The sequence below is a fragment of the Gouania willdenowi genome, chromosome 1 (genome assembly GCF_900634775.1).
Source record: "Gouania willdenowi chromosome 1, fGouWil2.1, whole genome shotgun sequence".
NCBI classification, from domain to species: domain Eukaryota; kingdom Metazoa; phylum Chordata; class Actinopteri; order Blenniiformes; family Gobiesocidae; genus Gouania; species Gouania willdenowi.
This window is the reverse complement of record NC_041044.1, coordinates 21470859-21498410: the sequence shown is the minus strand read 5'-3', so window position 1 is coordinate 21498410 and position 27552 is coordinate 21470859. Positions and strand designations below refer to the sequence as shown.

General features: G+C 37.8%; 2 protein-coding genes across 5 annotated transcripts in view; one reads left to right on the top strand and one right to left on the bottom strand.

The window, feature by feature from the left end:
• Positions 1 to 27552, bottom strand: part of coro2aa (coronin 2Aa) — a 60582-nt gene that overhangs the window by 21172 nt on the left and 11858 nt on the right. For 2 of the 4 annotated variants that reach the window (XM_028444230.1, XM_028444220.1), the window contains exons 1-2: positions 14506 to 14796; positions 464 to 664 (exon numbers count right to left, since the gene is read on the bottom strand). In XM_028444230.1, the coding sequence (XP_028300031.1) occupies positions 464 to 569 (106 nt within the window). In that variant the 5' untranslated portion in view covers positions 570 to 664; positions 14506 to 14796. Of the gene's footprint in view, positions 1 to 463; positions 665 to 14505; positions 14797 to 27552 lie in introns of those variants that run through there. The other 2 variants (XM_028444240.1, XM_028444211.1) reach the window with 1 other exon arrangement.
• LOC114461820 (uncharacterized) overlaps positions 15686 to 27552 on the top strand; it is a 30222-nt gene continuing 18355 nt past the window's right edge. Inside the window, exon 1 of the mRNA XM_028444255.1 lies at positions 15686 to 15719. The gene's annotated coding sequence lies outside the window, so the exon portion shown is untranslated. The remainder of the gene's footprint in view (positions 15720 to 27552) is intronic.

Sequence of the window (27552 nt, the reverse complement as noted above, 5' to 3'; positions counted from 1 at the left end):
AAAGACAGATGTTTAATATTTAATGTTGTTTTAATTTTTTTTTTTTTTAAATAATAAAAAAAAATTTCAAAATCAATTTTAATTTTTCAGAAATTCCAGGCAACCTCATTTAAACTCCAGGCGACCATGGGGTCCTGACCCCAAGGTTGAAAACCACTGATTTAGTGGCTCCTGAATCAAATTATTCTGTAGTTTTTATCATTTCAGGTGATATCACGCCTGGTATGGGACCAACACTAACACTTCATTTGATTATTTTCCACTCTCTCTTTCTAGAGAACCCCCTGTAGTGACATCGCGTATCCCTAGGGGTACACATACCCCCATTTGAGAAACACTGCTTTAAAGGTCTAGTGGCCTGATAAGGTTCTGTTATGGTACCTGTTATAAATCTAAGAGTCACTATAATCCCATCATGTCTTGCGCACAACCTGGAAGCTTGTCCTGAGCAGTTGATACTCACATGATGGACCGACAGGACCAGGAAAGCCCCTCCTCCGGCACACTCGGTGATAACGGCCAGGAAACGTGGGTTGACGGCGCAGAAGTTGTTGTCCTGGACACTGCATGTGATGGGCACGCCATCGTAGCAGCTCTCCTTGGTGGCAGCCTTACCAAACACGTGGCGAAACTTGGAGCTGCGATACTGAGGGCGCCATGACATCTGAGGGAGCAGGAAGAGGGGAGGATGAGAGAGGTCGGTCAAGGAGAATCATCCATCATGCACGGTTTGCGTGTGTGAGCTTTTTATAAGTAGTACAACTCCTCCTTGTTCCTGGAAACGTAGATCTATGTGATGGAGGGTGAGATCAGTGCTGCACTACACTATGCTTTTTTCACTGCTGGCTATTAATAACACTTGCCAATAAGCTGAAGTCTATACACACACTTTGGTTTACATGCAGCTTAATGATACAAATGACTCTAAAAGCATACCAGTATGATTGACTACTTATGTACAAGAAAAACCACTAAATAAGTACAAATTACAACATATTTTAAACTAAATACAACATCAAAAGACTAAATATTTCAGGGGTGTCAAACTCATTTTAGTTCAGACGCCAAATACAGACCAGTGGGCCACAGGTTTTAGCAGAAAAATGAGCATTTTCAACAGTTCCGTGCCCTGGTTTGCACTTCTACGCATACATAAAATACAAAATGTGTAAGAAACCAAAAACATCCAGGCAATAAGTGGCAGATATTAGTCCCAACAAGATCTTCACTTTACATTTTCTAGATGTTGTTGCCAATTTAAATTTCATTAAGGTAAATATTAAGTCATAATTTGAGGAAAATAGAAGGATTTTGTAAGAATTTTGAGTTTTTACAACTGTTTAACATTAAAAACGACTGCAATCATGCAATATAAGCCGGGAAAACTGTGAGTCCTTGCAAATATTGTCAAGTTTCATTTATGAAATGTATCTTGTTTTCTGTGTTATTTCTTTTTTCTCCTGCAGGCTGAATTAGATGCTCAAAAGGGCCGGATTTGATTGCAATTGATCGTCAAATAAAGAATGTAATAAGAGTTATAATAATAATGCATCAATTTTATATAGCACTTTTTTGGACACTCAAAGTTGCTTTACAGAATTAAGGGATTATTCTTTCACTCCACACTTAGTGGTGGTAAGCTACTAGTGTAGCCACAGCTGCCCTGGGGCAGACTGACGGAAGCGAGGCTGCCAAAGTGCACCATCGGCCCCTCCAACCACCACCATCACTCACTCGCACACTACATTCATACTGTAATATATAGTTACTGTATATATTACGTACTTTTTGTAGGTTTTTAAAAATCAGTTCTTCGTAATAAAAAAAACCTTGAAATGAAAATTAATGAACTGTTTTGTTTTTTGCATTATTTTACTAAATTATTGCAAGGTAATGGTAATATCTAATATAATTACAGTACATGAACTGTCTTGCAAAAACCAGCTTAACTACATGTTTATCAATTTCATTCATCTGGTGCTACACTATGAAACTGTCAAGTCAGCATCCAATGTGAACAATTTTAAATCTAAGCTTTCCTTTGCTCCACTGCTTAGAAGTGATTTTATTGTTGATTTCAAACTGTGTCTTGTGATTTTATTGTTGATTTTTAAACGCTGTTGTACTTTTAATAATGTATTGAACTGCCTTATGTATGAAATGCACAATACAAATAATTAATTTGCCTTGCCTTTCTAAAGTCCCCAAGGTGAGAATTAGGGATGTCCTGATACAACTTTTTCATTTCTGATATGATACCGATATTGCAGTCTTGCGTATTGGCCGACACAGATATTGATCCGATGCAATATCAGCCTGAATCATACATACTTTTATTACTTTTTTTTTTTTTTTTAATAAAAAATCAATAATTACTTATTTTGTAGAGTGGAATGTTAGAAAAGTATTGATCAAGTGATGTCACTCAAACAGCGAACAATAGTCAACAACAGTAGATATGAGAAAAACTGACTAATTTATTATTAACCTATTGGCTACATGAATAATATCTACAGTGTTTTACAATTGAATAAAATAAATAAAAAATGAATTGCAAAAAATAAATAAATAAATAAATAATCGGATATTTTAATCCTATATCCAATATTTGTTCTCAGGCTAATATCGGACCGATATCCGATATCGATATCGGCTCAGGACACCCCAGTGAGAATGTCCTAAAGCCACCTCATCTAAGAGAGAGCATTGTGGGTGTTTTTCCTCAGGGTTTTATATTTGTCTAATTCAGATGATTTAACTTTGACAAGAGTTGTTTACAAGAATATTTTTTCTGTGTTTCTAGAGCCTCACAGAGAAAGCATCAAAAAGGTGAGCAGGAGTAAAGAAAGTAGTGCACGGCCTCAGGTGAGCCGAGAGCAAAAAGCATGAGCTCTGTTTGTCTGCAGCCCACCCAAATATTTAAATATTAGTAACATATTAGCAACAGTCTGTGCTTGTCCTGGCTATTTATAGATTACACTCAACAAACTCGTCTTATCAACTTTCCGTGTTCTATGCTAATACCACTGTTGATATCATATTCATAACACTGTGTGTATGCTTAACTGATGTATGTCTAGTTTGTTAGCTGGGAATAATGATAGTAAATACTGTATGTTTGATGGAATATTTTCTGTACAGGCAATCTTTAGGACAACCAACTTGCGACACATTGGCTGTGTTTGAAATCGCATACAAACATACGAAGTCTGATGTCAAAGTATGTAAAAGTATGAAAAGATCAGAGGTATAAAGAGTATTGATATGCCCTATTCAAGTAGGAGTACTGGTATTTGATTGAAATGGTACTCAAGTACAAGTAAGTCATACAAAAAATACTCAATTAAAAAGTAGCTCAATAAAATAGTGTTCAAAGTAAAAGTCACTTTCACATCCCTACGTTTATTTTTGGTAATAAATCTTGCCACGGTTCCCTTGCATACAATAAACATCTCATGTATAAACTGGTAAAGGAAAGATTGCATAATTGGAACTTAATGTATTTTCTACAAAGGCATCTGTATAAAATTAAAGGTTTGTCAAAATGTACAATTCTATTTAAAAAAAAAAATACATGATGTGATGCATTTAATTGTTGTCTGGTAGTTTCACAATGTTCGTTGATCATTTAACAAACAAAAAAATTATAATTTACTCAGTAACAGTTTGGTGTAGAAATATAACCAATTACTTTACTTTTAAAATGTACTTAAGTACAAGTAAAATAACTGATTTAGACACTTTAGAAATATAGCCAACAAAGTACAAGTACCCATAAAAGCAACTCAATTACAGTAAAATAAGTACTTGTAATCCATTACTTTCACCTCTGGAAAAGATTGAGTATACAAGAAATGGATGTACACTATATCGGGACATTTTTGAAGTATGCATGGTGGGCACACTAGTCATACTCAACCGCCCCATGATGCATTGTGAGCGGAATGTAAAATGGTCCTGGGACAGGCTTCAAACTAAAAAGCAAACATCTTCTTTTCAAAACAAAAGCATCTCTTCTTGTCTTCCATTAGTTTGTTAACCCTTTCGTAAATAGGGCTCTTGTTTTGAAGTTTTGTTAGTAGCACAATGGAGGGTCTCTGAAAATCTCTAAAATGCCAAGTTTTAAGGATGAAATGAGCACATGTTGATATTCTATTTGGTCACTTTCTTGCTTAAAATGATTTCAGAACTTTCAAAAGTGGAGAATCAGAGATATTTTGTCTCAGTGTGCTACAGGTTTTTGTCGTTGTAGGTTCAAAATGCATCTTGGGAAACTTTTAAGTATGCCTCAGTGGGAACAGTCATCATCCTAATCACAGTAATAGTATATAATAGTATATACTCATGGAGTTTGTAGTGTGTAGTATGGAGTGTGCCATTTCAAACACAGCCATCATGTATGATAGGAGACAAAAATGACTTCCTTTCTTTCATTACTTGCCTTAAGCCAGTCGATGCATATGTTATTATTGTGAGAGATAAGTGGCTCGGCTCCACAGTGATGAGCTCTGGACAGCCAACATGTCTGCTCCAGTAGTGGCTTTTAGCTTCCTGTTCCATTGCCATTACTTATAGATTAGTAGTGGATAAAGTTGATGGACGCAACAGACAGACAAATAAAAGTTGTGTAGTGACCGAGTGAAAAACAAAGCAGCACAAGCCATCAATGTCTCCAAATCATCTCAAAGCCTTGAACAAAGCACTTCAATGCAGTGATAAATGAGCGCGGCCCATTTGGCTGAATAAATACAGCACGGGCTTAACGTGATGCAGGTGTGTTGAGGAGAAATCTGAGCACAGGAGTGCAGTGAAATGCCGGAATGGGACGGGCGGGGATCGTGACTTCATATATCAGTTTACAGCGCTCACCTTCTTCCCTGAGGCCATGGCAGGGAACGTCATGCTGTCACACTGGAATGTTTCCCAACCCAACCGTGAGCTTCAATTAACCTCTGTCTGACGACTCAGACAGCAATATTTGGTTAGCCAAATAAAAAGCATATTGATTGTTGCTCGAACATCTGTATCAGTTTTGGTTTGTTGTGCCTTCTGAGCAACAAAAAACTCTTCTATTAAAACAATAATTTACAGTAAAATGTTATCCGTAATCTCTCGTGAACATTTTTTATTGGATAAATATATAGTGTAGGCCTCATATATCAATAAATAGAAGATCATTTGCTCTTAAAAAAAAAGATGTAAAAGGTTTAAAATTGTCGCTTGAAAGTTTGTTTTTATCTCCACCGTAAACTCTGTTGGGTTTTCGTCGACATCTTCAGGAAAGTTTTGCGGATTGGATTTTCCCGTAAACGGATGCATCTCAGGGGCTGGAATTCTTCCAGGCTACATTTCTGGTGTTTTGACGAAATGAAAGTTGGAGCAAAACAACTATTTTGCAGTTTACACGGAAAGACCCTAATCCGGCTGAAATGTATTGTCTCAGGGAGTGAGGTGAGATCACGGGGAATACCGGGAATGATCTAGAACAACAACATGTCCCACAATGCAATGTGAGAAACTTCTCTGAAGATGTCAACAAACGGAGTGTTTACGGCGGAGATGAAAACACATTTTTGAGTGGCAATTCTAACCTTTTACGTCATTTTTTATTTTTTATAGAAAATTATCTTTGATTTATTCATCCATGAGGCGTACACTATGATTTTATCTCACAGAAAATTATGGTGGGTAGCAGCTTTAACCTAAACTGTATATCTTAATGTTATGATCATTCACAACAACATTTCAGATTCCTACTGTAATACTTAAGGATGCACCAATCGATCGGTGCCGATTTCCCTTATTTTGGGGGATCGGCAATATCGGCCGATCCGTGCAAATGAAACCGATCTTTTCCGCCGATCTTTTCTACCTCTGCAAACGCCTTAAAGTCGGTCATGGAGTCAGCCACTGTCCTGGTCTGCTGTGAAATGACTGACAAACCCGCCCACCATGTCACGCGTGCATGTGCGTGCTGCGCATGACTCTGCTACACAGGATAACAACAACAGTCACCCGGACCGGAGCACGGTTAGCTTAGCATGTCAGCAGTATTACACAAAAAAGAGAGAGCAAAGGATCCTAATTTGTAATTCCTGTAACGCGGAAATAAGTCTTGGTGCAGCTACAAACAAAACGCTACCTTATTCACCGTTTAAGAAACCACCACTGAGTGTGGAGCATTTGAAGCTAGCAATTCAAGCTAAAGCCAGCGGAGCAAAGAGCCAGTGGTTCACTGAGAGCGCTCATCTGTGAAAAGAGCAAAGCTACTACAAAGAAATTGATGAAGTTCACGGCTTTGGATTTGAAGAAAAACCTTCCACTAATGTATAAATGACTGAACTAGTGATAGATCAATACATTGGCCGGCCAATATTATCGGCCAACTTTTTGGGTTTTTTTACGTGTATCGGCATCGGCCGATGCGGGCCGCTGCGTTCGCCGATGCGCATTATTTACAGAGAGCAGAAATATTTTTTTTTACCTGTTCTTGTTCAACATCACCTGTTTTTAATATTTGTTAAATATGTTTTACTTGTTGTCGTTCTACCTCACCTTTGTTAATTTCAATAAAAGTTACTTTTAAAAATTAAGACTCGTACCATTTGTTATCATCATTGTGTCATGTTCATTCAGTTGATTCATTATCCGTTGACTTATGAAAATTTATTATTTATTTCTGGAGAAGGTTTGACTCTTAGGGGCTTTTATCCTGTACGCTGTTGCAAGCTACTTTTAGATTAATATTTTTACATTTAAATATCATTTTTTTTATTTTTGCACTACAAGGAAACTTAAAACTCAGGACACTTTATTAGTGCTTTAAGATGTTTTGTTAGTTTGCCTTGTAGATTATTATTATATCACCTACTCCAAACCGTGTGATTTTCTTTATTTGTTAAACCAAAATACTGCTGTGAACTTTATTTTTTGGCAAAGCGCTCCAAACAGGTCTGCAGTGTAACCTGTTGGACACATTTATTTTGTATTTAAAATGTGAAAAATAAAAGACTAAAGGAGGTGATATCATTTAGTATTTTGGACAGCAATGTTCTAAACTTTGAATTTATATTTGAGATAACTATCTCGTGTGCAGTTAAAACCCATTTGCATTGTTTCACAGGTATTGTTCAGTGTTTTACAATAAAATAAGATTGTAACATTCAAGGTGTGTGTTGTCAGTTATAAAAATAAAAAAGAATCGGTATCAGCAGGTCAGGCTTAACTCTTTTTATTTATTACCTTAGATTTTTTTTTAATTCTATTTGACGCGCTTAAATCAGACAAACATATATTTAGGGATGAGTACTTTCTACTACACACTAATGTTCCTAAGCTGCTCTTTGACAGCGGTGCTGAATGACTGAAATAACCCTGAAACCAAAAGGGGGAAAGAAGTAGTGGGACATTTTCTTACACTTTTACAGACAAAACAACTTAAACGATGCAGGCAGTGAGTTTGAGGCACTTGACATTAATGTGTTTTCAGGCTTGCACCTAGAAAGCGAGGTTTCATCAAAACAGACAAGATAAGTGACAGTGATCTTATCAGAATCTCATCTTTTTCCAATGAGTAAACCTGTGCGCTGAGAAACCAGTGTGAAACACTGCTTCACTGGTCCTAGCTTTTAACTACCGTCACACTTATGCTGGAATGAAGTTTGAAAAAAGCAGCACGTCTTCATATTTGCGCAGCAACGAGAAACAAACGTTTGACATTTTTGCTTGAGCAATCCTAAAGTAGGCAGCCCTGCTCGCACGTCACAGCTCACGGGCTTTGACGATAGCCCTGACTAGCGTTCCTGTCTGAAAAAAGCAAAGCACGGCTGATGGTTTTGTCTTTAGTGTCACTGTTCTTTCAGGATTTTTGTGTCGGGAGAACCCGCAAATCCATCATGGCAAAGTGAGAACATCTGTGGCTCTGTTCAATTTTAATCCATCCAGCAGGCACTAAATCTACACGAATGACCTACATATTGGCACGACCACCTTTTAGGAAACACAAAAACAAACACTTTAAATAACAAAAATCAAAATAGAATTAAAAAAAACATAGATAAATAACCCTCACCACCCTGAGAAAAGGAACCAGCGGGTCTGAAAATGGATGGATGGATAGATAAATAACAGATTAAGGATATTTGACATGCACTCCTACCCATTTAGTGCCAAACAAAGCACATTCATGGTGATTATCACACCATAAATCTATGATCTTGTATCTGCTTTGCAACAACAAAGAGAGTAGGTTAAAGGGAACTTCCTCATTGGAGGTGATGTCAAGCTGAAAATAAGGTTGACACCCAAATTGGTATGACCGGTATGAGCTACTGACCTCATGCTTGCTTGCTTTACGATACTAGGTTCTTTTACAGGATGCACTGACAAACTGAAGCACATCTGGTCAAACGTAGTCACCATTATGCATTGCTGAGGCTTACACGTCTACTGGGCCATCAGCAGAGATATATTGTTTTCCGGCCTGAGGCGGCTTCCCTTTGGCTGCCACTTGCAGCAGGTAAACAGTGGCTGCTCCGGCTCCTCACAGATGTGACAACTAAAAAAAGCCTTTCAATGTTATTTTTACACCAACTTTTGGCGGATCTAGACACTGGGGCGTACCCTCTGACAGCACCAAACAGTTTTATTCAAGGGACAGTCTGACAGGCTTTTGGTGTGGGAAGACAAAATGGGAAATCCAGCTCTATTTTTTCCAGAGGAGGATTTATTTTAGTTTGTGACAAGTGAGTCACAGCAGCAACCGCAAAAGGGAAGCTGTAGAAAAAATCAGTCAGTGAAAATAAAAGCAAAAAGAGACGTGTTATACATCGGGTTTTCTGTGCTAGGTTTGTAGATGTAAATAGATGTGCATTAAAATGTGTATTCAGCAAATCTTTCAGCTGGAATTAAAGCTGATAACCAGAGTTGTTTATGTATGATTCTTTGGAAATGAGAAAAAAAATACTTAGCTAGTCTACTGCCGGTGGTCAGTATCTCCTTTGTCCTATAGACCCCTATACAAATGGAAACGAGCGCCATGATCGCCCAGCCAATAGGCTTCGACTTCCTGTTTTTGAGACTGCCAATCAAAGTAAATGCAGAACTGTGCATGGAAACAAAGCAGCGCGTCACAACAGCAAACAGGTAAATATGATTTTGGCTCTTACCTGACACATAAACCTATACCAATGTGACCTGATGCAACCTTGTTATGTTCCACCATCAGAAAAATAGAGGCGTGGCTTCTGGTAGATTGGCAGAGGTAGTGGGAGGAAGTGAGGCTGTTTAGGGCGGGACATCAAGACGTTTCTCAGATAGCAGTTTTAAGGCATTACATAAGTCAGTATTAGTCAAAGCTCTGTGCTGCAAGGAAATGAAGTTCAACATTATAACTCATTCACTGCCAGCCCTTTTCAGAGCAGCCAACCCCATATTGCCAGGCGTTTTTGGATGATTTTCACTGATTTTTTAAGACCCACGGAATATTTCGTACTATGACAATCTGAAATCGCCAGTTTGTGACAAAAAGCTGAGAAAAACATATTTTTCTGAAAAAATCTATTAGTGACTTTGAAGCATTTTTTTTTTTTTTTTTTGCTTTAGGGACACCTCAACATTAGTTTCATTCAATAAAACTACAAAAACCACTGAGACCGGGCTTTTGATGGCAAAATTATTATTATTTTGCTATCTATGTCAGAGTTGAATGGATTTCTTACTGTATTTTGGCCGTCCTCCAAGTCTCTCCCCCGTCATTCTCCCTACATGCAACTTCCTCCTCATCCCGGACATGCCGAGTGTCAGCGCTTGCCCCGTTTTTTGATCGTTTTCCCTCACCATCACGACACTCTCAATAGTCCACTTAGTTCCACACATGCTCTGATTGAGTGAGCTGCTGGTAACTTCAGCATCAACTCTCGTAGCGCCATTTTCTGTCTCATAAACTCCTTTTCTCTCCCTCTGAGCTCTGCCCATCACAGGTGATCTCTCATCCAAAGGTGCGCTGCTGCCACCTACATGGCACCAGTTGGTCACTACATCATTGTACAAGCTCGATATTCACAGGAGAGCTTCTTTACACTGTCTCCTAGCAACCCCAGTTGAAAAACACAATTAACGTCTTTAGACGTAGCAGTTAATGAGATAATAGTGCTAAGTTAACGATCAGAATGACACTGCTCGGATTTTTACTTTCACCATAGAGGCAATATTTCCAATGACGTCTATATTTTAGTTTGTTTGTCTGTTAGCAGGATTACTTCAAAAGCATTAAATAGATTTTGACAAAAAATTAACCAAAGATTGACCTTACAACATGGAACATTCCATTAAATTTTGGAGGAGATCTGGATCAATATACTGATTCTGGATCAGTTTCACAAATCAAAAACTCCCCATCGCTCATCATTGGCAAAATTTCAAAAGTTTATATCTTGGTTTGTAATTGACTGAGCTTTATGAAATTTGACTCCGTTATGTTGGGTAGGCTCTTCAATTAAGTCAGCAAGTATCATCCAGATTGGGTCCAGATTGCACATTTCATCGCACTTTTTCTGTAAAATGGGGGTGGCCATACATTTGGACCTACTGTATTGTTATTTCTGAGGATTTTTATTTCTTTTCAAACCTTTAAAGTGTGAATGATCAGGATCACTGATGTAGATAACTGCCCATTTCTGACAAAGAGGACATATGGCACTTGGCGGATGTTTGCACTCTCTCAGTGCTCTTGTTTCAGCTTCTTTCTAAATAGTTAATGTTCAAGACAGAAACCTGGTGGAGATAAGCTACATCTGTAGCCTCACCTGCACTGAAACAGTCCGACTAACGTGCCGCCTGACTCGATATGGATTCATTCAAAACATTCATATAACTTCTCCATCCAGTTGTTGTGACAAGAAACTGCCTGACACAAATGACCCAAAACCCCACAATCTATCAAACTATGAATCCCATACTGTGGATGAGATGTTTTGCAAACACTCTGCCTGAAATACAAGACACACAGGTGTGTGAGCGCATGTCCCAGCTGTATGCGTGTACACAAACTCATTGTGCTCACCTGAGTGAGAGAACGGCACGTTCCTTTTGTGTGGACGTTCTGATATCATACATGAATGACAGTTTACAACTTCTGCTTTGTAATGGGATAACAGCCATGCTGGTAATCCTATACCCACTTTACTGCTAGGGAGCACACATGTGAATAAGTATAAAAGGAAAAGGCAGGATTTGGCTGTCTGTGTTTGGCTCTTATTGTGTGTATTCGTGACTGCTCACCTTATAAACTACGAGTGTCTTCTACACGCTGTCAAGCTAAAAGTAACAGCACCATAACACTTTCATTGCATAGCAACCCTTCACGATGTTCCGATGCATCACTTTATTATAGAATAACTATGAGGTGGGTAACAAAGCTCTGGCATTAATGACAGTTCATTCAACTTTTCTGATAAACTCACAACTGTTCTTTGTTCTTCAAAGGCTGCTTTACAGGCATTTGATTTCCCAATAGACTGAAGTGAATAATAATTAACAAACACTGCCTGATAGACAGGGTGGGGATGACATGAATCAGGCCAGTAGAGCGCTGCATAGTTACGGTAAATACAGAGTTATGTTAATTTTCCTCATGAATTCTCACTACAACATGAGAGAAAAATACAAGTTTTGACTTTAGTATGGACTCTGACCACAGCTTTGCTTACATTGATTCTCGATTCATAAAGTTTCACTAAATACCTTTTCAAATGGCAGCAAAAACATTTAAAAAATAATAATAATAAATTTGCTCATTAATGGAAGTCATACGGATTTTCCACAATTTATTGCAAATGTATATAATTGTGTATTATGCTACATGATAAATCTAACCATCCATTTCCAGAATCTGATTATCCTGATCATGGTGCTGAAGTCAAATCCAGCTGACACACAGAGAGTCAGGAATGAATGTAGCGAGCACACACACACACACACACACACACACACACACCAACACACGCATCATACACACGTTCAGAGCAATATGCTAATGTTTGTTAGCCCAAAATATTTACATTTACCCAGCTATCCTTATATGAACATACTAATAAGAGTGTCAGGATAGGATATCGCTCCAATATGAGCAAAAAATCTCTGATATATATTGTTTATATTGGATTTATTGAGGTTATTTTTCAGGGTCTCTGACTTTATTTTTTATTTATTTTATTAAATTGTAGAATATTCTTTTCATTAAGGTTAAAATTAATGTAATTAATATTAATAATAAATGCTAGTTTTTGTCAAACCTACTGTTGCTGACTATTGTTCTCTTTTTGAGTAAAATCACTTGATCAAGCCTTTTCTACCTGGTCATAAAAATATGTGTGATTCACTCTGATATCATACTGGATTGACATTGGTATTGGCCAATACTGTAGGCAACAATATCTGTATTGTATTGAAAGTTTAAAAAAAAAAAAAGTTGTTTCAGGACAATCCTCTACATACAAATAATCAATAAGACTGTCATTTCATTGCATCTGCAAAAGAGTCTGTCACAGGCACTGGAATGCATTAGTGTAGTATATTATTGGCCAAAATATCTGTTGTTCCTGAGCTACATTCCAATTCATGTGTAATAACTTTTTATATTTGCATTCAAGCTCAATGTGCAATATTGTATTAAATAAAGGAGTGTCAGTTGAGATGAAAAGTTAAGAATTAACTAATAGCTCCATGGAAATAAAAGTCAGGTAATGCATCCTGGTGTTTAATGACCATTTGAACAGGGAAGTCAGACTGACCACTGAAGTGCTGGTGAAAGGACCATCTTATCATCTCTGCTGAGAACCTCTAATGTCTACTGCAACCAAAACCTAGATAAGACCAGTTGCAGTATGAGTCAATTTTATATTTGAGCTATTGATACAACTCAAAGTCCACACTACAAATGAAATTTACAAGAGTAATAAACTGCAGTTTGATAAAGGAAAATATTAATTTGATGTCAAAAAAACGCTTAGCATCAAGAAGGTTCCCTGTTACGTGGGTTTATCCCTACAAAGTTTCCATTACAGAGTAAGGTGTGCCAGGTTAGTAATGTAAATCCTTTAACTGTGAAGCTTAAAAAAGATTTGAAAATGTTCACGTTGGATGCTAACCTCAGCTCTGCTGGCAGTTTATTCCACTTCTTTGCAGCATAACAACTAAAAACATGTTTGCAGTGAACTCTGGGCTCCACTATCTGACCTGTATCTATAGATCTGAGAGACCTGCTGGGTTCATACCTGACAAACATCTCACTGATGGATTCTGGACCAAACCCATTCACAGATTTATGCACCAACATTCTGAGTCTATTCTGAGGCTGACTGGAAGCCAATGTAAACACTTTAAAACTGAACTAATGTGTTCTGACCCCAGCGTTCTGAACCAGCTGTAGCTGTTTGTTGGAGACAAGATCTCCTGATTTCGAGTCATGAAACCTTTCACTCCAAGATGTTCTTCAAGTGGTAGAAGGCTGTCTTTGTGATGGATTTAATCTGACTGCTGAATGTCAGATCTGAGTCAATCAGAACACCAAGGTTTCAGACTTGGTCTTTAGCTTATAGAGATCGAGACTCAATGTACTCTCTGACCGAGTAGACTACTCCCATGCTGTAAGTCCATTAGCGGCTGAAGAAAAACCACATGAAATTTGTCAGGCAATAACATACAACTTTACTCTAAGATGTCATGAAAATTACAAAACTGACCTCAGAGAAGCAGAAACGAAACAAAGCTACTTATTGAATGTGGTAAAAATGGTCGCAGCTAAAGAAAACAGCCAAAAGTTGTCCAAGTAGACAAAAACCTGCTCAAATGGATCCACCAGCTTTGTCCCACACGTTCCCGTTCTGGACAAAAAAACCATCACTGCTCATGCACTCATAAATGTCAACATGAGAAGCTGAATGCCAGGCCTAATGATGAAACCTCAGGCTCACTGCATGTGAAACCACAGGACGCACATTTCACTGAATGATGGCGCTTCAGAGATGGTTTGAATGAGTGGTGGGATGATGTCATGACCAGTTATGTGGGAGACCTGCAGTTTGATGGAGACGCTCCCTTTTTCACTGCTAAAAATAAAATATGATTCTCTGCTTGAGGGATAAGTTGGTAAAAGAGAACGAGGCCAGTGCACTGCGTCGTTTCCCCAACTTTCCCAGAGTCAAGAACCTTAAGAACATTAAGATGTCAATTTCATCTTGTTGAAGCCTGTCCAGTACAGATGCACACACACACACACACACACGAGCTAGAATACTCCCACTTATCCACTCTCACAGAAGTACACACACACACACACACACACACACAAGCCTAGAGGGTCAACATGATGCAACAGAGTTCAATAAGTGATTGTCAAAGATCAGGGTGTGAAGAACCAAATAAAGATTACACTACAAAAGACTAAATCTTCCTTGATCAACAGGGATTGTGTGAGAAGAAGAATTTTAGCTCAGCTGAACTCACCCTGTCGACTCGGACAGCAGCAATGGATCCTTAAAGTGAGGAAAGTTACTCTGTCGTGAGTATCAAGCAAAAGGAAATCCAGTTTCAGTGGGTCAGCTGACGTGCTTTATCTCACTCCCACTGATCGCTGCCGTTTCTGTCTTTCTATGCCACACATGCACCAAGTCTGACACTCAGTCCGGAATCCGACCGTTCTTCTTATCCAGACTCTTTTCTCTTTGATGAGCACCGTCCACGCAAGCAATGCAGGCAAAGGAGACAGAGAATGTGTGTGTGCAGCGTGAAGCCGAGTGCATGTGTGAACAAGCAGAGAGAGAGCACATTAGTGTGTACACTCCCAAAGAGGGAGGTGGCTAACAGGAGGGAGAGCTGCAGGTAATCAGCCCCCCCCCTTCTTCCTCAAAGGCCGCTCCCTGCCATCACTCCTCCACCTTATTTGCTCAATAGGGATATCTCGTGCTTTTATAGGACTCAAGTACGTAGATGGGAGCACTCCACCTCACTTCTGTTGCTCCCCATTTTGGAAACGTGTAACTACATTCTGTGAATAAAGTGAAGATTGTAATGTGTGCATGTAGTTGTAATTCAATTATGTGACAGAATACTAAAAAGCACCGACATCCATCCAAGCACTCACATGGCTTCAGCTGGACGGTAACTCCAAGCCAAAGTGAACCATTACATAATGAGCCATTAGCAGCACAGGCTAGGCTAATTGGTCGATATGAGGGTGGGAGGAGGGAAGGTGGTGGTGGGGTGGTTAGTTGGCTGCTGACAGCTGGCCTTCACGCGGTCAAACTTAGGGTTTAACCGAGGCGAGGATCAATAACTGCAGCGGCACATACAGTATGTGATCGACTCTGGTTCAGCAATAAAGAGCAAATGTTTCAGTGAAAATGTAAAAATGTTGTTTAAAGGTGCAGTCTGCAACTCTTATAAAAGTGACTTTTTGTCACAATAGCTAAAGCTGTCACTATGTAAGGACAGCTTTACATGAAACTAGTAGATTGTGTGAAAAAAAACAGCCACAGATTGTCAGAATGCACCGCAACCGAGCAAAAAGAACCAATCAGAGCCAGGATTGTGTTTGATGCTCTGTCTGACAGCTGTTGCTCACAGGCCCCGCCCCTTTCCCAAAGCTAGAGCGCCGTCTTTTTTACAGTGTATGGTCTGAAGGAGTAGAACATGGAATTGGTGACTTTTCAGCTTGAAAGGTAATTACTGCTGCTTGATTTACATTATGTTTGATTTGTAATTGTTACACTAGAACTCTGTAGTGCATGTGTTGTTCATGTGCACGCAGCAGCCTCCGTGTGAGCTTGAGAGAGAGAAGTGCTGCAGTAATATGCTTAGTAATAATAGTAATAGGGACTAGGGAGGCAGGGCAAGAGAGCAGCGGGGAGGGAGGGGGAGACCTGAGAGTTACAGACTGCACCTTTAAATGGATCCTCCACTGTTTTTACAAATGTGGCCTAAAATCTTTGAAATGTCCTTATTAGAAGATCTAAGCGCAATGTGCCTGTGTCTGGCGCCGCACTCACCGCTAATGTGGGTTTCGCTAACATGGGTCCCAACAAACATGGTTTGACAATTTTTTTTATCATTTTAACATATTTAACAGGGCAAATTCCACCTTTAAAAATAAATTTCCGACAAAAATAAAAAAAACAATTGTCGCAGAGTTAGGGTTAGGGTTAGGGATAGAGTTACATTTAGGGTTAGGGCTAAAATAAAATGGTTAGCGGAGTAGCAAAAAAATAAATATGAGCTAAAATACAAATGACAGAACTTTAAGTCACGTGGTGCACCGATCAAGTGACCTAAACTGGCCAATGAGGGGCGCTGCGTATCCATAGAGTGGCAGTCTACGGATACATTCAACGTACCCGTAGCCACGGCCTTTATTTAATTACATGCACACGGAGCTCTTCTTTACGTTTTTAATTTATCATCTCTCAGTAAACAAAAGAGGTTTACATCAATTTTTTTTTTACTTTTACTGATTTTTAGAGCAACCCAAAGCAGCACAACTTGTCATTTTGACTGGAAAAGCTGCTAAATGATCCTGTATTCTTCATTCCAATAGAACACAATGGGCTAACAGGGGCTAACCACATCATCAATCATGTGATTTCAAAATGGCGGCGCATAGGTTTATGAAACGGTAAAGTAGTCCCATTTTTAAAAGTTAAGTTGCGAATATGGTGCAAAATAATGTGTTTTCTTTGGCATAGATTTTCTAAAGAGAACATTTCAAAAGTTTTAGGCTGCATTTGTATAAAAAAAAAAAATAGTGGAGGATCCATTTAAAGAACATTAAGACCAGAAGAAAAATAAGTACAAAACTCAAGCTGAAAAACTTATATTAAGTTTGTAGCTTACCGAGGCAAAAATATGTATTTTGCTTTTTTAATTTGTATTCATACCATTCTGTCTTCATCTGCTATGTGATGGTGATTCAACTTTCAACTTTGACTTTGACTACGGGAATAAAAAAAAAAAAAGAGCATAAAGAAGCAAAATGGACTAATTTTACTGACTTGTTATGGGACACAAACGCAGGAAAAGACGAGCGATAAGTTAGGAGTCCAACGGTCACGCTGCTTATCTGAGATAAGAGACTGAGCACACAAAGTGGTGGAGACCTGACAAGCTACAGGTTCATATAATAATCGAAAGACGAAACAATCAGTTCAAATCACAAAACTCTCAGTCTCAATGACAACATCCTGTCACATTCTTTAAAACGTGAAACGACTGCGAGTGTGTCAAAGGTGTATCACAGGTGTCAGACATAACACACAGACTGGTAAAATGTGTCAGAAAATGTTTGCTTTTTGTATTCTTGGACTGTAAAATTAGGTAACTAAACATAGCACATACAGTACACGTGAATTTGTGGGGTCGTGTCTGTTTCTTGCAACTATCAATAAGAACAGGGCCCGACAACAAAAAGCTACATGCAGAAGCTTGCTCCCTAATCACAGAGTTGCAGTCCAATAATGGGCAGCTGTGAGAAAACAGGGCAAAGCCTTTGACAGTCCAGAAGCACAAGGACCTTTGTCATTGCTGACAACCCGTCTGTGTTTTGACTGCTGAAAACACCTGGTTTCAGTGCCAAGTGTAATCCAGATCAGGTCAAATCAGGATCTTGGCTTCCAGAGTCAGGTTCAGGGCAGGCTTTTAGTTTTTCACGCTTAACGCAAACCTAATGTGCACCGAGCAAATGCTGACATCACTTTTCAGTGCACACTTCAGTAGTCAGGTGCAGGCAAGAGGTCAATAAGTCAATAAGTCAATAAAGCGCTGTCTATTCATGTCAGATTAATATACAGGAGTCCTTTTGGAAGTATATGTACATTTACAGCAACTGGTTGGTCCGTTTTCCTCCATCACCATGGACGGGACCAGAGAAAAGTTTACGTGACAACAAAGTTTAGCCTTTTCCTGCTCACATAAATTTGCATTTTGCCTTGTGTCATGGTTTTGTTGCTTTGCCATGCAAATAAAAAAAAAAATCAACTCGGCGGAACTTGGTGGTAGGTAGTAAAAACATAACAATACAGAGAAAAAAGCATGGTCCAGCTTTTTTTTTTTTTTTTTTAGTACTTTATTGAGAAACCATAAATGTCGTGACTGTCAAACAGGATGTAAAGCAGAAAGCAAATGAATGGTAATTACTATGAACTTGTATTTCGTTAAGTGCACTGAGATGACTTTGTTGTAATTTGCGCTATATAAATAAAGTTGAGTTGAGTTGTAAAATAAGAATAAGCCATGTAAAACCAAATTTTAAATTATTTCATAGATAATACTAATACTACTACTAATAATAATAATAATAATAAATATGATGGCTTGGCTTTTTATAGTACAGTTAATTTTTTTTCTTCTTTTTTCCCCTTGGATTAAAGGGCTCCATCAACCATTAAATCTACTGCTGGTTAATGTCTGTGTTAGTCTTTTTGTATTTTTTTGTAGGAGGATATTTAAATAATTTTCATATAATTTTCAGCTAGATTTTAAAAATAAGTTTATTTTGTATTATTTTATAAAAGAAACACAAGTCATTCCTTATCTTAACGCAACCATTTTGTTATTTAGTGAAAAGTGTAATTACAAAGTCTAGTTAAAAGCGCCAGTCTGAAAACTGCTCCCACAAATTGGGGAGCATCATATTGTCCAAAGTCCCCAAACTCTTGTTAGCCACAGACCACTTTCAACTGGCGGAGGCTGCCAGCGGGGTTAGGCGTCGGTCCTTCTTACATCTGCAGTGGAGATTTTTCTCAATAAATTACACGGAAAATTCATTAAAATAAACTACTTGGTTTTTTTTTTAGACTGTATTCTGTTGTTGTGGTTGGTTTGCTAGCAAATGGTGTGAGAACCAATGTTTGGGGACCACCGTGGTAAAGTATTAAAGGTCTATACAAGCTTCACACTGTCAAACAGCTTTGTTCTTGTACTCAACTTGGCAAGAAAAACAGGTGAAGTACTTCTTGGCTGTGACTGTTGTCAGAATCCAGTCACAAAATCTACCATCAACAGCATGATGACAGTATTAGTGCTCAAGGCAATTAAAGATCAAAGAAGGCGCTCTTATTTTTAATCATAATTAGTTCATAGGTTGGTTTTTGGCATTCAGAATGAAGCACATTCAAATGTAGACAATCTAATTAGGGCTTCTGATTTTTCTTGGCAATATTTCCCATATTCCGTTTCAGGGTTTTTCCCATTTCCGTGTCACTTTACACTTTTACATTTTGTTTCTGTTTCATCGTCTTTGGTTATTTAGATAACTTTACTGGCTGTAAAACTGCCTGAAATTACACCAAACATGCTAAATAGGGTTAATAGAAGGCTTTACACCGATATGATGGGCTTTATCGGATCGGCCCATATTTTGCATTTTATGCAAAATAATGTGATCGGCTTAATTCGCCGATCCGATCAATGACGTCATTGTCATAATGAAACTTTCTGTAGATGCTTCCATTGCATTGTTTCATCCGTCTCATTTACACCGAAGAGTTGTTTGCTTTACGTGACATGGCTTTATTTCACTCGCAGTTAAGCACAAAGGTGAAAACCTATGAGCAAACTGCAAACATGTTGATCGGTTGGAGCAGAACAACTGGGTGCCGGACTTCTTCCCCAGTCTACTGGCTCTGAAAGCGGGAGCAGTGTCTGCTGTTAGCGTGTGTGTTTGTTTGTATGTGCGCGTTTTTATGTATGCGCGCTTGATTTGTTTATTCAGCCTGAGCATGTTAGAAGAGCGGAGAGATGCGCTCCCGTTTACTTTTGCTTTCATACCGGACACTTCTGTCCATTTCAGGGTGGTGGTGGACACAGACGTGTGTGTGCGTGTGTGTGTAAGCTCCCCACCTCCATTGTGCACCTATGAATAGGGACTATAAGCAACAGCAGTTTGTGCGATGCCACAGTCAGGAAATATGTCTTTGCTCCTAATGCTAATGCTAATTAGGGGTGGGAACCTCTGGGTACCTCACGATACGCAATACAAAGCTCACGATAAAGATTATCTCAAGATATGACGATACTGCGATTATCGATATATTGGTCACCAATCAATCTACGATAATATATGATATAACAAAAGAAAAAAAACATTAAGTGAAAAAACAGTTTTTATTTTATATCTCCGAAAGACAATAAATTGAAAAAGTGTCCTATGAACAGTGACACTGTTTTAGTGCAACATTTCTGTTAATAAGTGTCAACAAACCAATGTAAACGAATAAGTATCTCCAATAGTGATTTATGTAAACAAAAAATAGGGTCTTTCTTACCAGTGACACCATTATAGTGCAATATTCCAGTAAATAATATATTGGTTCCTTCAACAAACAGTGACAACATCTCTGTGAACACCTACCTGCACATTTTAGTGAAAAAGCAGAAAAGGTTTTGGAAAAAAAAAAGCGAGCATATCGTTAATCAATCGTGTGAAAACTCAAGATATCGTCACATTCCTAATGCTAATGCTGATGTAGGCTTCACGTAGTTCCAGTGTGGTCTGCCTCTGCAGCTTCATCTCCAACTCTCTTGTAGTTGCTTCACAGCAGTCACTGGATATGACACGGGACTCCGCTTTAACTCAACAGCTGCAACGTTTATTTTGTCAATCACGGAAAAACGGCATACAGCTTATAATCGATCTGCTCCGTTCATGCATGCTCCCTCACTCCGCACACTGGTCGAGCGACCAGCATATTAATTCGCAGTTCACACACTCTGACAACAAATGTTATGTTCAGGTCCTGCATGGAAATTCTTCAACTCTTCCACTCCTTCACAGTCACAAGGCTGCGTTTAAGGCACGAAAAAAGGTACCGTTTGATTTTCCCTGAACCTGTATCAGGTAGTACCAAAGATATTTGGTGAGTACCTATAAAAAATAACCTGAATTCATATGATCGGATCGGTGATCGGTTCTTATAAACTCACTGATCGGTGATCGGCTCAAAAATCCTGATCTTGTAAAGCTAGTTGATAGAGTTAATTTTAGATTTTTTAATGCTTTTTAACAAAATTAGGTACCAGTACTTATGTCAATCAACTCATGGGGGCGTGTCAACACGTGGCCACTTTGCAGCAATGAAGCAAACAAAACGGAGCTCTGTTTGGGACAATTTTACTCAATAAGAAGATGAGGAAAGTTGCAAATATGTGGTACAAGCAGCTCGGGACAGTTTTTGCTATGGGCAATGTGGGCGACCACGCAATTCACTGTATGTGGAAATGCACGAGCGCCCTCCCTTAAAAAAAAAAATCTGGTTCCGTCCAGCTCGGGTCAGGTGTGATATTCATCTTGTGTGAGAAAGTCTCAGAGGAAAAGCAGAGGGGTGAGGGATAGACTGACATTTGGATGATGGATCCACGTTTTGTTTCTACCTTCGTCCCAGTCGACAGTAGCTGAAGCAGAGAGGAGGGTCTAACAGTTAACAGACTGTGAACCAGGCTGACCCCAGAGCGTGTTAACATGTTGCTTTTTCTTCATGAAAACCAGTAAAAAGATCAATTAAAAATCACTTATCCATGTTTAATACGGTTCAGCAGCACTGTAGGTGTGTGATTTAAAGAATCCTAACACGATGATACTTAAGTACAAGTAAAATGACTTATTTAGAAATATACTCAAAAAAGTATCCATAAAAGTAACTCAGTAAAGTAACGTGAGTACTTGTACTTGTTACTTTCACCTCTGCCCACACTGTGTGAAAGTTTATTGTTCCATAGTCTTTTTAACCTAACTAGTACAGTGCCCGTCGGAAGTATGTATTCATATAGTGGGGGCAAAAGTAGTGCTGTCAATTATGGCTGAATGTTTATGTGTTTGAAGGTTGGATGTACAAAGAGGTGTACATACTCTGTACTATGTAGTGTTAAAGGGGTTTATTTGCAGGTGCAAAGTAAAATAGCGTGTGCAATTTCCCTGGTTTAATTTTATGGGACATGGACATGATAAATGTGTTTTCATATTTTTTTTGTTTGGTGTATTTTTCTGTAATGTATGTTTTTGTTCTTCTTTCTTTCTGTTGACCTTTTGTGCATAATTTTTATAATTATTGTTTTTTTGTTGTAGTGCGATTCTGAGTCATTTTGTGTATTTTTTGTATAAATATTTAGTTTTGTGTATTTTGACTCATTTTCATATTTTTGTTGTCGTTCAGTGTATTTTTCTGTAATGTATGTTTTTTTAATCATTTTGTGTGTTTTTGGAGCCTTTTTGTATATTTTTGGGCATTTCTGTTGTTGTTTTGTGTACTTTTTGTATTAATATTGATTAGTTTTTTGTTTTATTTTACTAATTTAGTATATTTTTATTATAAATTCCTTATGTGTGGTTAGAGCGTGTTTTGAGATGTGTGAGCGTGCATGTGTGTGTGTGTGTGTGTGTGTGAGACCTGACAGAAAAAAAAACGGACCCTGTAGTACCACGACGCGATCAAAATTGGGAGCCGTAATCTCAAAACAAAATGAAAATAAACGTTTTGCAACACACTTAAATAACTTTTAGCAGTACAAAAACATTTTTAACATTGACCTTCTTTTGTGGACTGAAGGAGGGTCTTCTTCTACTGATTATAAGAGGTTGTAAAGGAACAGATTGGTGCGCTAGCGCCCCCTCACACTGAGGTCAAAAGCTGAATAGGTTTCATTTCTGGGTAAACATGAATGTGCTGTCCGGGCTAAATAAAATTAAAATAAACATTTTGCAACACCAAATAAGTCCAGAATAATGTATGCACACACTCAGCTTATGTGCAAGCAGACAAAAAAGTTTCAGGTCGAACAGACACCGCGTTGGGGAGAAATTCGCTCCACAAACACACACATGCGCACACGCAGAACTTCCTTGATTTATATGAGAAATAACTGATATCAACTGAAACAAACTGGCTCATGTCTATTTGATCATCGCGTCCATCAGACTTGTTTTAAAACAAGAGGCACAGCATTAAAAGTCTCATTTCATTTCAGATAAAAATACTTTCTTGTTTTAGCAGGGCTGCTGAGGTGTGACTAAGTTCATCCTTGCCTATCAAAACCCTGTGGAACACACCAATACTCTTTTTCCGATCAACCCTGACAACAAGTCTACCCTTGCTAGATGTTTAAATTCTGATGTAATGCTTTTTTTTCCAAACAAGCATGTGTATATGTCAAGGTGGATGTGTCAGAGGAGACAACGTGCTGACTGGCGATTCCTCCAGGCCAATCAGAGCCAGTGATGAGGTGACAATGAAAAGCCAGGAGGTGACGAGGTGTCGATCCAATCGTCGAAACACTTTTCAGCACTTGATTTCTTAAGACTGGGGGCTTCCATGAAATAGCTAGTGTTACATCTTCAGGACTCACTGGTATATTGTGATCTCACCTGTAGTTTGCACTAAATGTTACGTGACTCACATGCCTGCATGCCTGTGCAGTGTTCTCATTCTTTTACATCTGATTCACACCAACATCTGGATTAGTGCAGCTGTTTAGAAGTCATCACACATTCACGTGCTGTCTATTTATTAACTTTTTCAGCAAGAAAAGGTTGGAAATGCCAGAAAAACACATTACATAACAGGTACTTTTGTGCTTTCACGCATAAAACCTTCTAATGGTTACAAATCTAAAGAATGCAACATTTGAAAAACAAAGTAGAAGTAAAGCGAGGGCGTCTGAGAGCAGGCTAACCGGAAACTAAATCAATACCTCTGATGGCTTACAGTTAGAGGCCCCAGCCTGACGTTGCAGTATAAAAGCAGACAGACACATAACATTACATTTAATGTAGAAAATGGCTGCACTTGAGGTAAATCTAGCTGTGAGCTGTCAATTTAGTTGAATAAAAAATGTTGTCATATTTTCCATCTACAACATTTTTTTTAAATGACAATAACTAGACCATGGTCTTCAACCCTGGGGTCGTGACCCCACGTGGGGTCGCCTGGAACGTGTTAATAATAATGACTGATTAAAAATATACATTTCAAACGTTTTAATCATTTATCTATTTTTCAAATTGAAACTCAACACACAATCTTAAAGAACTGTATTCTACACTGCTATCTCAAATCTAGTTCAAATGAAATGCAGAATAAAGAAAAGACGAAAAATAAAAAGAAAGAAAAAGTAAATAAAAAAAACAGTATAATAATATCTGAGCTGTGCGCTAATCCTGGCTACTCTGTATTTGTTACAAAGTATACTGTAACAAACGAGATCAAAAGTTAATTGGGGTCGCCAGAAGTTTGTGAGATAAAAATGGGGTCGTGATCCAAAAGAGGTCGGGAACCACTGAACTGGATTTCATTTAAAAAATACTAATAATTTTGTCACAAGGGAAGAAATCCAATCAGGACTCATGTGATCATGTGATCGTACGCATTGATCACATCAAATCTGACTGTGTGTATATTCAAGCATTAATACCATCCAATATCAGGTTGATCAATGCTGAATGGATCTTTTTAAAAAAAAATGCACAGACTTAAAATCGATGAATCGATCTAAATGAATTGACTACAATTGAAACAGTTCTGATAAGTACATTTTGACTAAAATAAAGTTTTAGTAGTTAACTGAATGTCAGAATTAACACAGGCTGTGAGCAGCACATTATTCTACATTCATTGAAATTGTTGGTAAATGTTTTCTGAAGCCATAATCAATTCATCCATGTTTAACCTGGTAAGAGATACTAGGCTCTAGGAATGTGAATCTTTGGATGTCTCACGATTCGATTCCGATTGTTAGAATCACGATTCGACTCAAAATCGATTCTCGTTTTAACTGATTCCTGATTCAAAAATTGATACAATGCATAGTGTTTAGGCAAATTATGGCATCAAAACAATACAGTTTGTATAATATAATTTTAAATAAACTGATTCCAATGATGTAATCACAGACAGGCAAACTACTACTATTATTATTATTATTATTATTTCATTATTAATATACATTTTTCCTTTCTTCATCCCATTGTTCTCTGGGTGTATGCTGTCAGGCTATCATGTTGTTTGTCCCTGTTTTTTGTTTTGTATGTTGCAAAGTATTTTTTTTGTTTTTATTTATTTTTTTTTAATCGATTTTATAAGTTTATGAATCAATTCAGAATCGTGGATGATTAGAATCACGATTCTTATGTGAATCAAATTTTTCCCCCACCCCTACTAGGCTCTGGATCTTATTACAGCATTTAAAGGACAGAAGACTGGATTAACATTGGACTGGTTGTCTGTTTTGCTGTAGTGGTATTTTAAACCTTAGGGGCCTTTTTATTTGCTAATTTGTTTGTTTGTTTAGTTTGTTTCTAAGCACCCGAAAAAAAAAGAAGAAGCAAGTTTTGGTGCTGAAAAAAAAAATCAACACAATTTCGGGTTCAATTTTTGATTTTTTTCTACACAATGTACTAAGTAAAGTCTGTGTGCGTGTGTGTGTGTGTGTGTGTGAATTATGGCGTAATTATAATAGTAAATGTAATTTTTAAAAACTGTTGCTGTCGTAACCGTAATTAAATTGTAACTGAGTTTAGATAATTGACTTTGTAATTGTAATTGAAAATGAAAATTCTAAACTGGGGAACCATGTTACAGGACTATGTACAGTTCTACACATATGTAGTTAATTATTAAAATATGTTTCGCAATTGTAACTGACTTTCTGAGGAAAAAGAATAATTGTAATTTCATTGTAATTGCAAAAAACTGCTTGGTCACTGTGATCGTAATTGATTTGTAATTGAACATGGGTAATTAAAAACATAATTGTAACTGAAAAATGTAATTGAGTAGAGTAACTCATTAAATCATAATTATTTAATGGCAAAAAGGCTGATGGATGATAATCAATTATTCAGCAAAGGCAAAGAGCTTTTTGTAATGCAAACACTTTGAATTAACACAGTGACAGTGAACTACTGAAGCCAAAGGGCATCCATCCACTTAGTGACTGTAGTCAAGGTGAGTGTTTCACTCTCTGCGACTCAAGGGGATTAGCTAGCCTTTATATAGGCCCAGCCTGGCTCCCTATAAACAATATGCAGGCTCTGGGGTCAGCGCTGCAGTGCACGTGCTGTTGTCAGACTGTGGGAGGCCTCTGCTAATCAGATCATGGCTCTCAGGCTGCTAACTGCATTAACGTGCTGTGATACTGCACATACAGAAAGTGCTCATTGATGAGCAGGGCAATACTGTCTGTATGACGGCACAGTTATTCTACACAAAAGAAGAAGTGGGGCTGGGCAAAAAAATCGATTTAATTGATATAATCAAATTTATAGATTAAAACAATTTTTATTTTGCAAATTTGAGTTAAAAATATATATATATATATATATATATATATATATACATATTTTTTTTCGCACTATGCTGAGATGTTATGTAATGTTATATGTTCTAAAATATGTAGTTATCTGATTGAAGCTACTGTGAAGTTGCTGTTGCACTTTTGCTTAAACCTGAGTTAAAGCTTGAAATAGTTGAATTAACAGAGTCTCATTTACTTTTTATTTTGGGATTGTTTTATGCATTTTAACTCTTGAGGACAATCAAAGCAATAAAGTTGCACTTTTGACAATATATCTGATGTCTGCAGTCATTTTTAAGTGCATTAAAAAAAAAAATCAGAAATCGAATTGAAACTCAAATTTTTCTTACATATCATTTGATAAGTTGACTTCTTCCTACACCTTTTCAGGCATGATAACCAGATGTGAGATATGTATGTATGTATGTTGATAAGTATGTGTGGGTCTAATTAAACTACATTTTCATAAGACATAATTAATTTTATTTTAGAACATCAAATAGTGTATATATTTTTGGATTTGTGTAAGTATAGGAATATTTGATGTGCACAACATGTATTCATTATCACATGCCTGAAAAAAAATTTAATTAATTAAACAACCTTGTGTTTTTCTATGTGTCAATCAATAGGATCTGTCAACATCTGTCACTGTCGCTAGTCTACATCATACAGCATTTTTTTATGACACACAACCATTAATGCCACTTTGAACCTAAATAATCAATATGATGAACATCAACACACACCATCAGTTGGCTTCATAAATTATAAAACACACCCTGCTGACCCATCTGCTTCAGTATTAAGACCCCCAACATATAAAATTACAGACACTTATTGTTGCTGAACATTTCTGATCCCAAAGATCACCAGAGGAATAAAACATGTTTAGTTTTAAAACTAAGACTATTCAGAACAAGCTTTGAACATCCACCAAACTGGTAAGCAACAAATTATGAGGGGAACAATCAACTGTTAGATTCTCCTTTGAAAACAGATTGAAACAAAGCAGAAATATTGCAGCTGTCAAACTATAAACTGGTTTCAGATGCCCTTAATGTGCTCTCTGCATTGTAGTCAGTCAATGTATTTCCAAAGCACTGAGCATAAATCTGCAGAGTGACGGTTCCCTCTGTTTTTAAGTAATCCTCCTCCTGTTTGACCATGCAGTAGCAATACCAGATAATCCTCTAACACTTGGACAGCTGTCGTGTC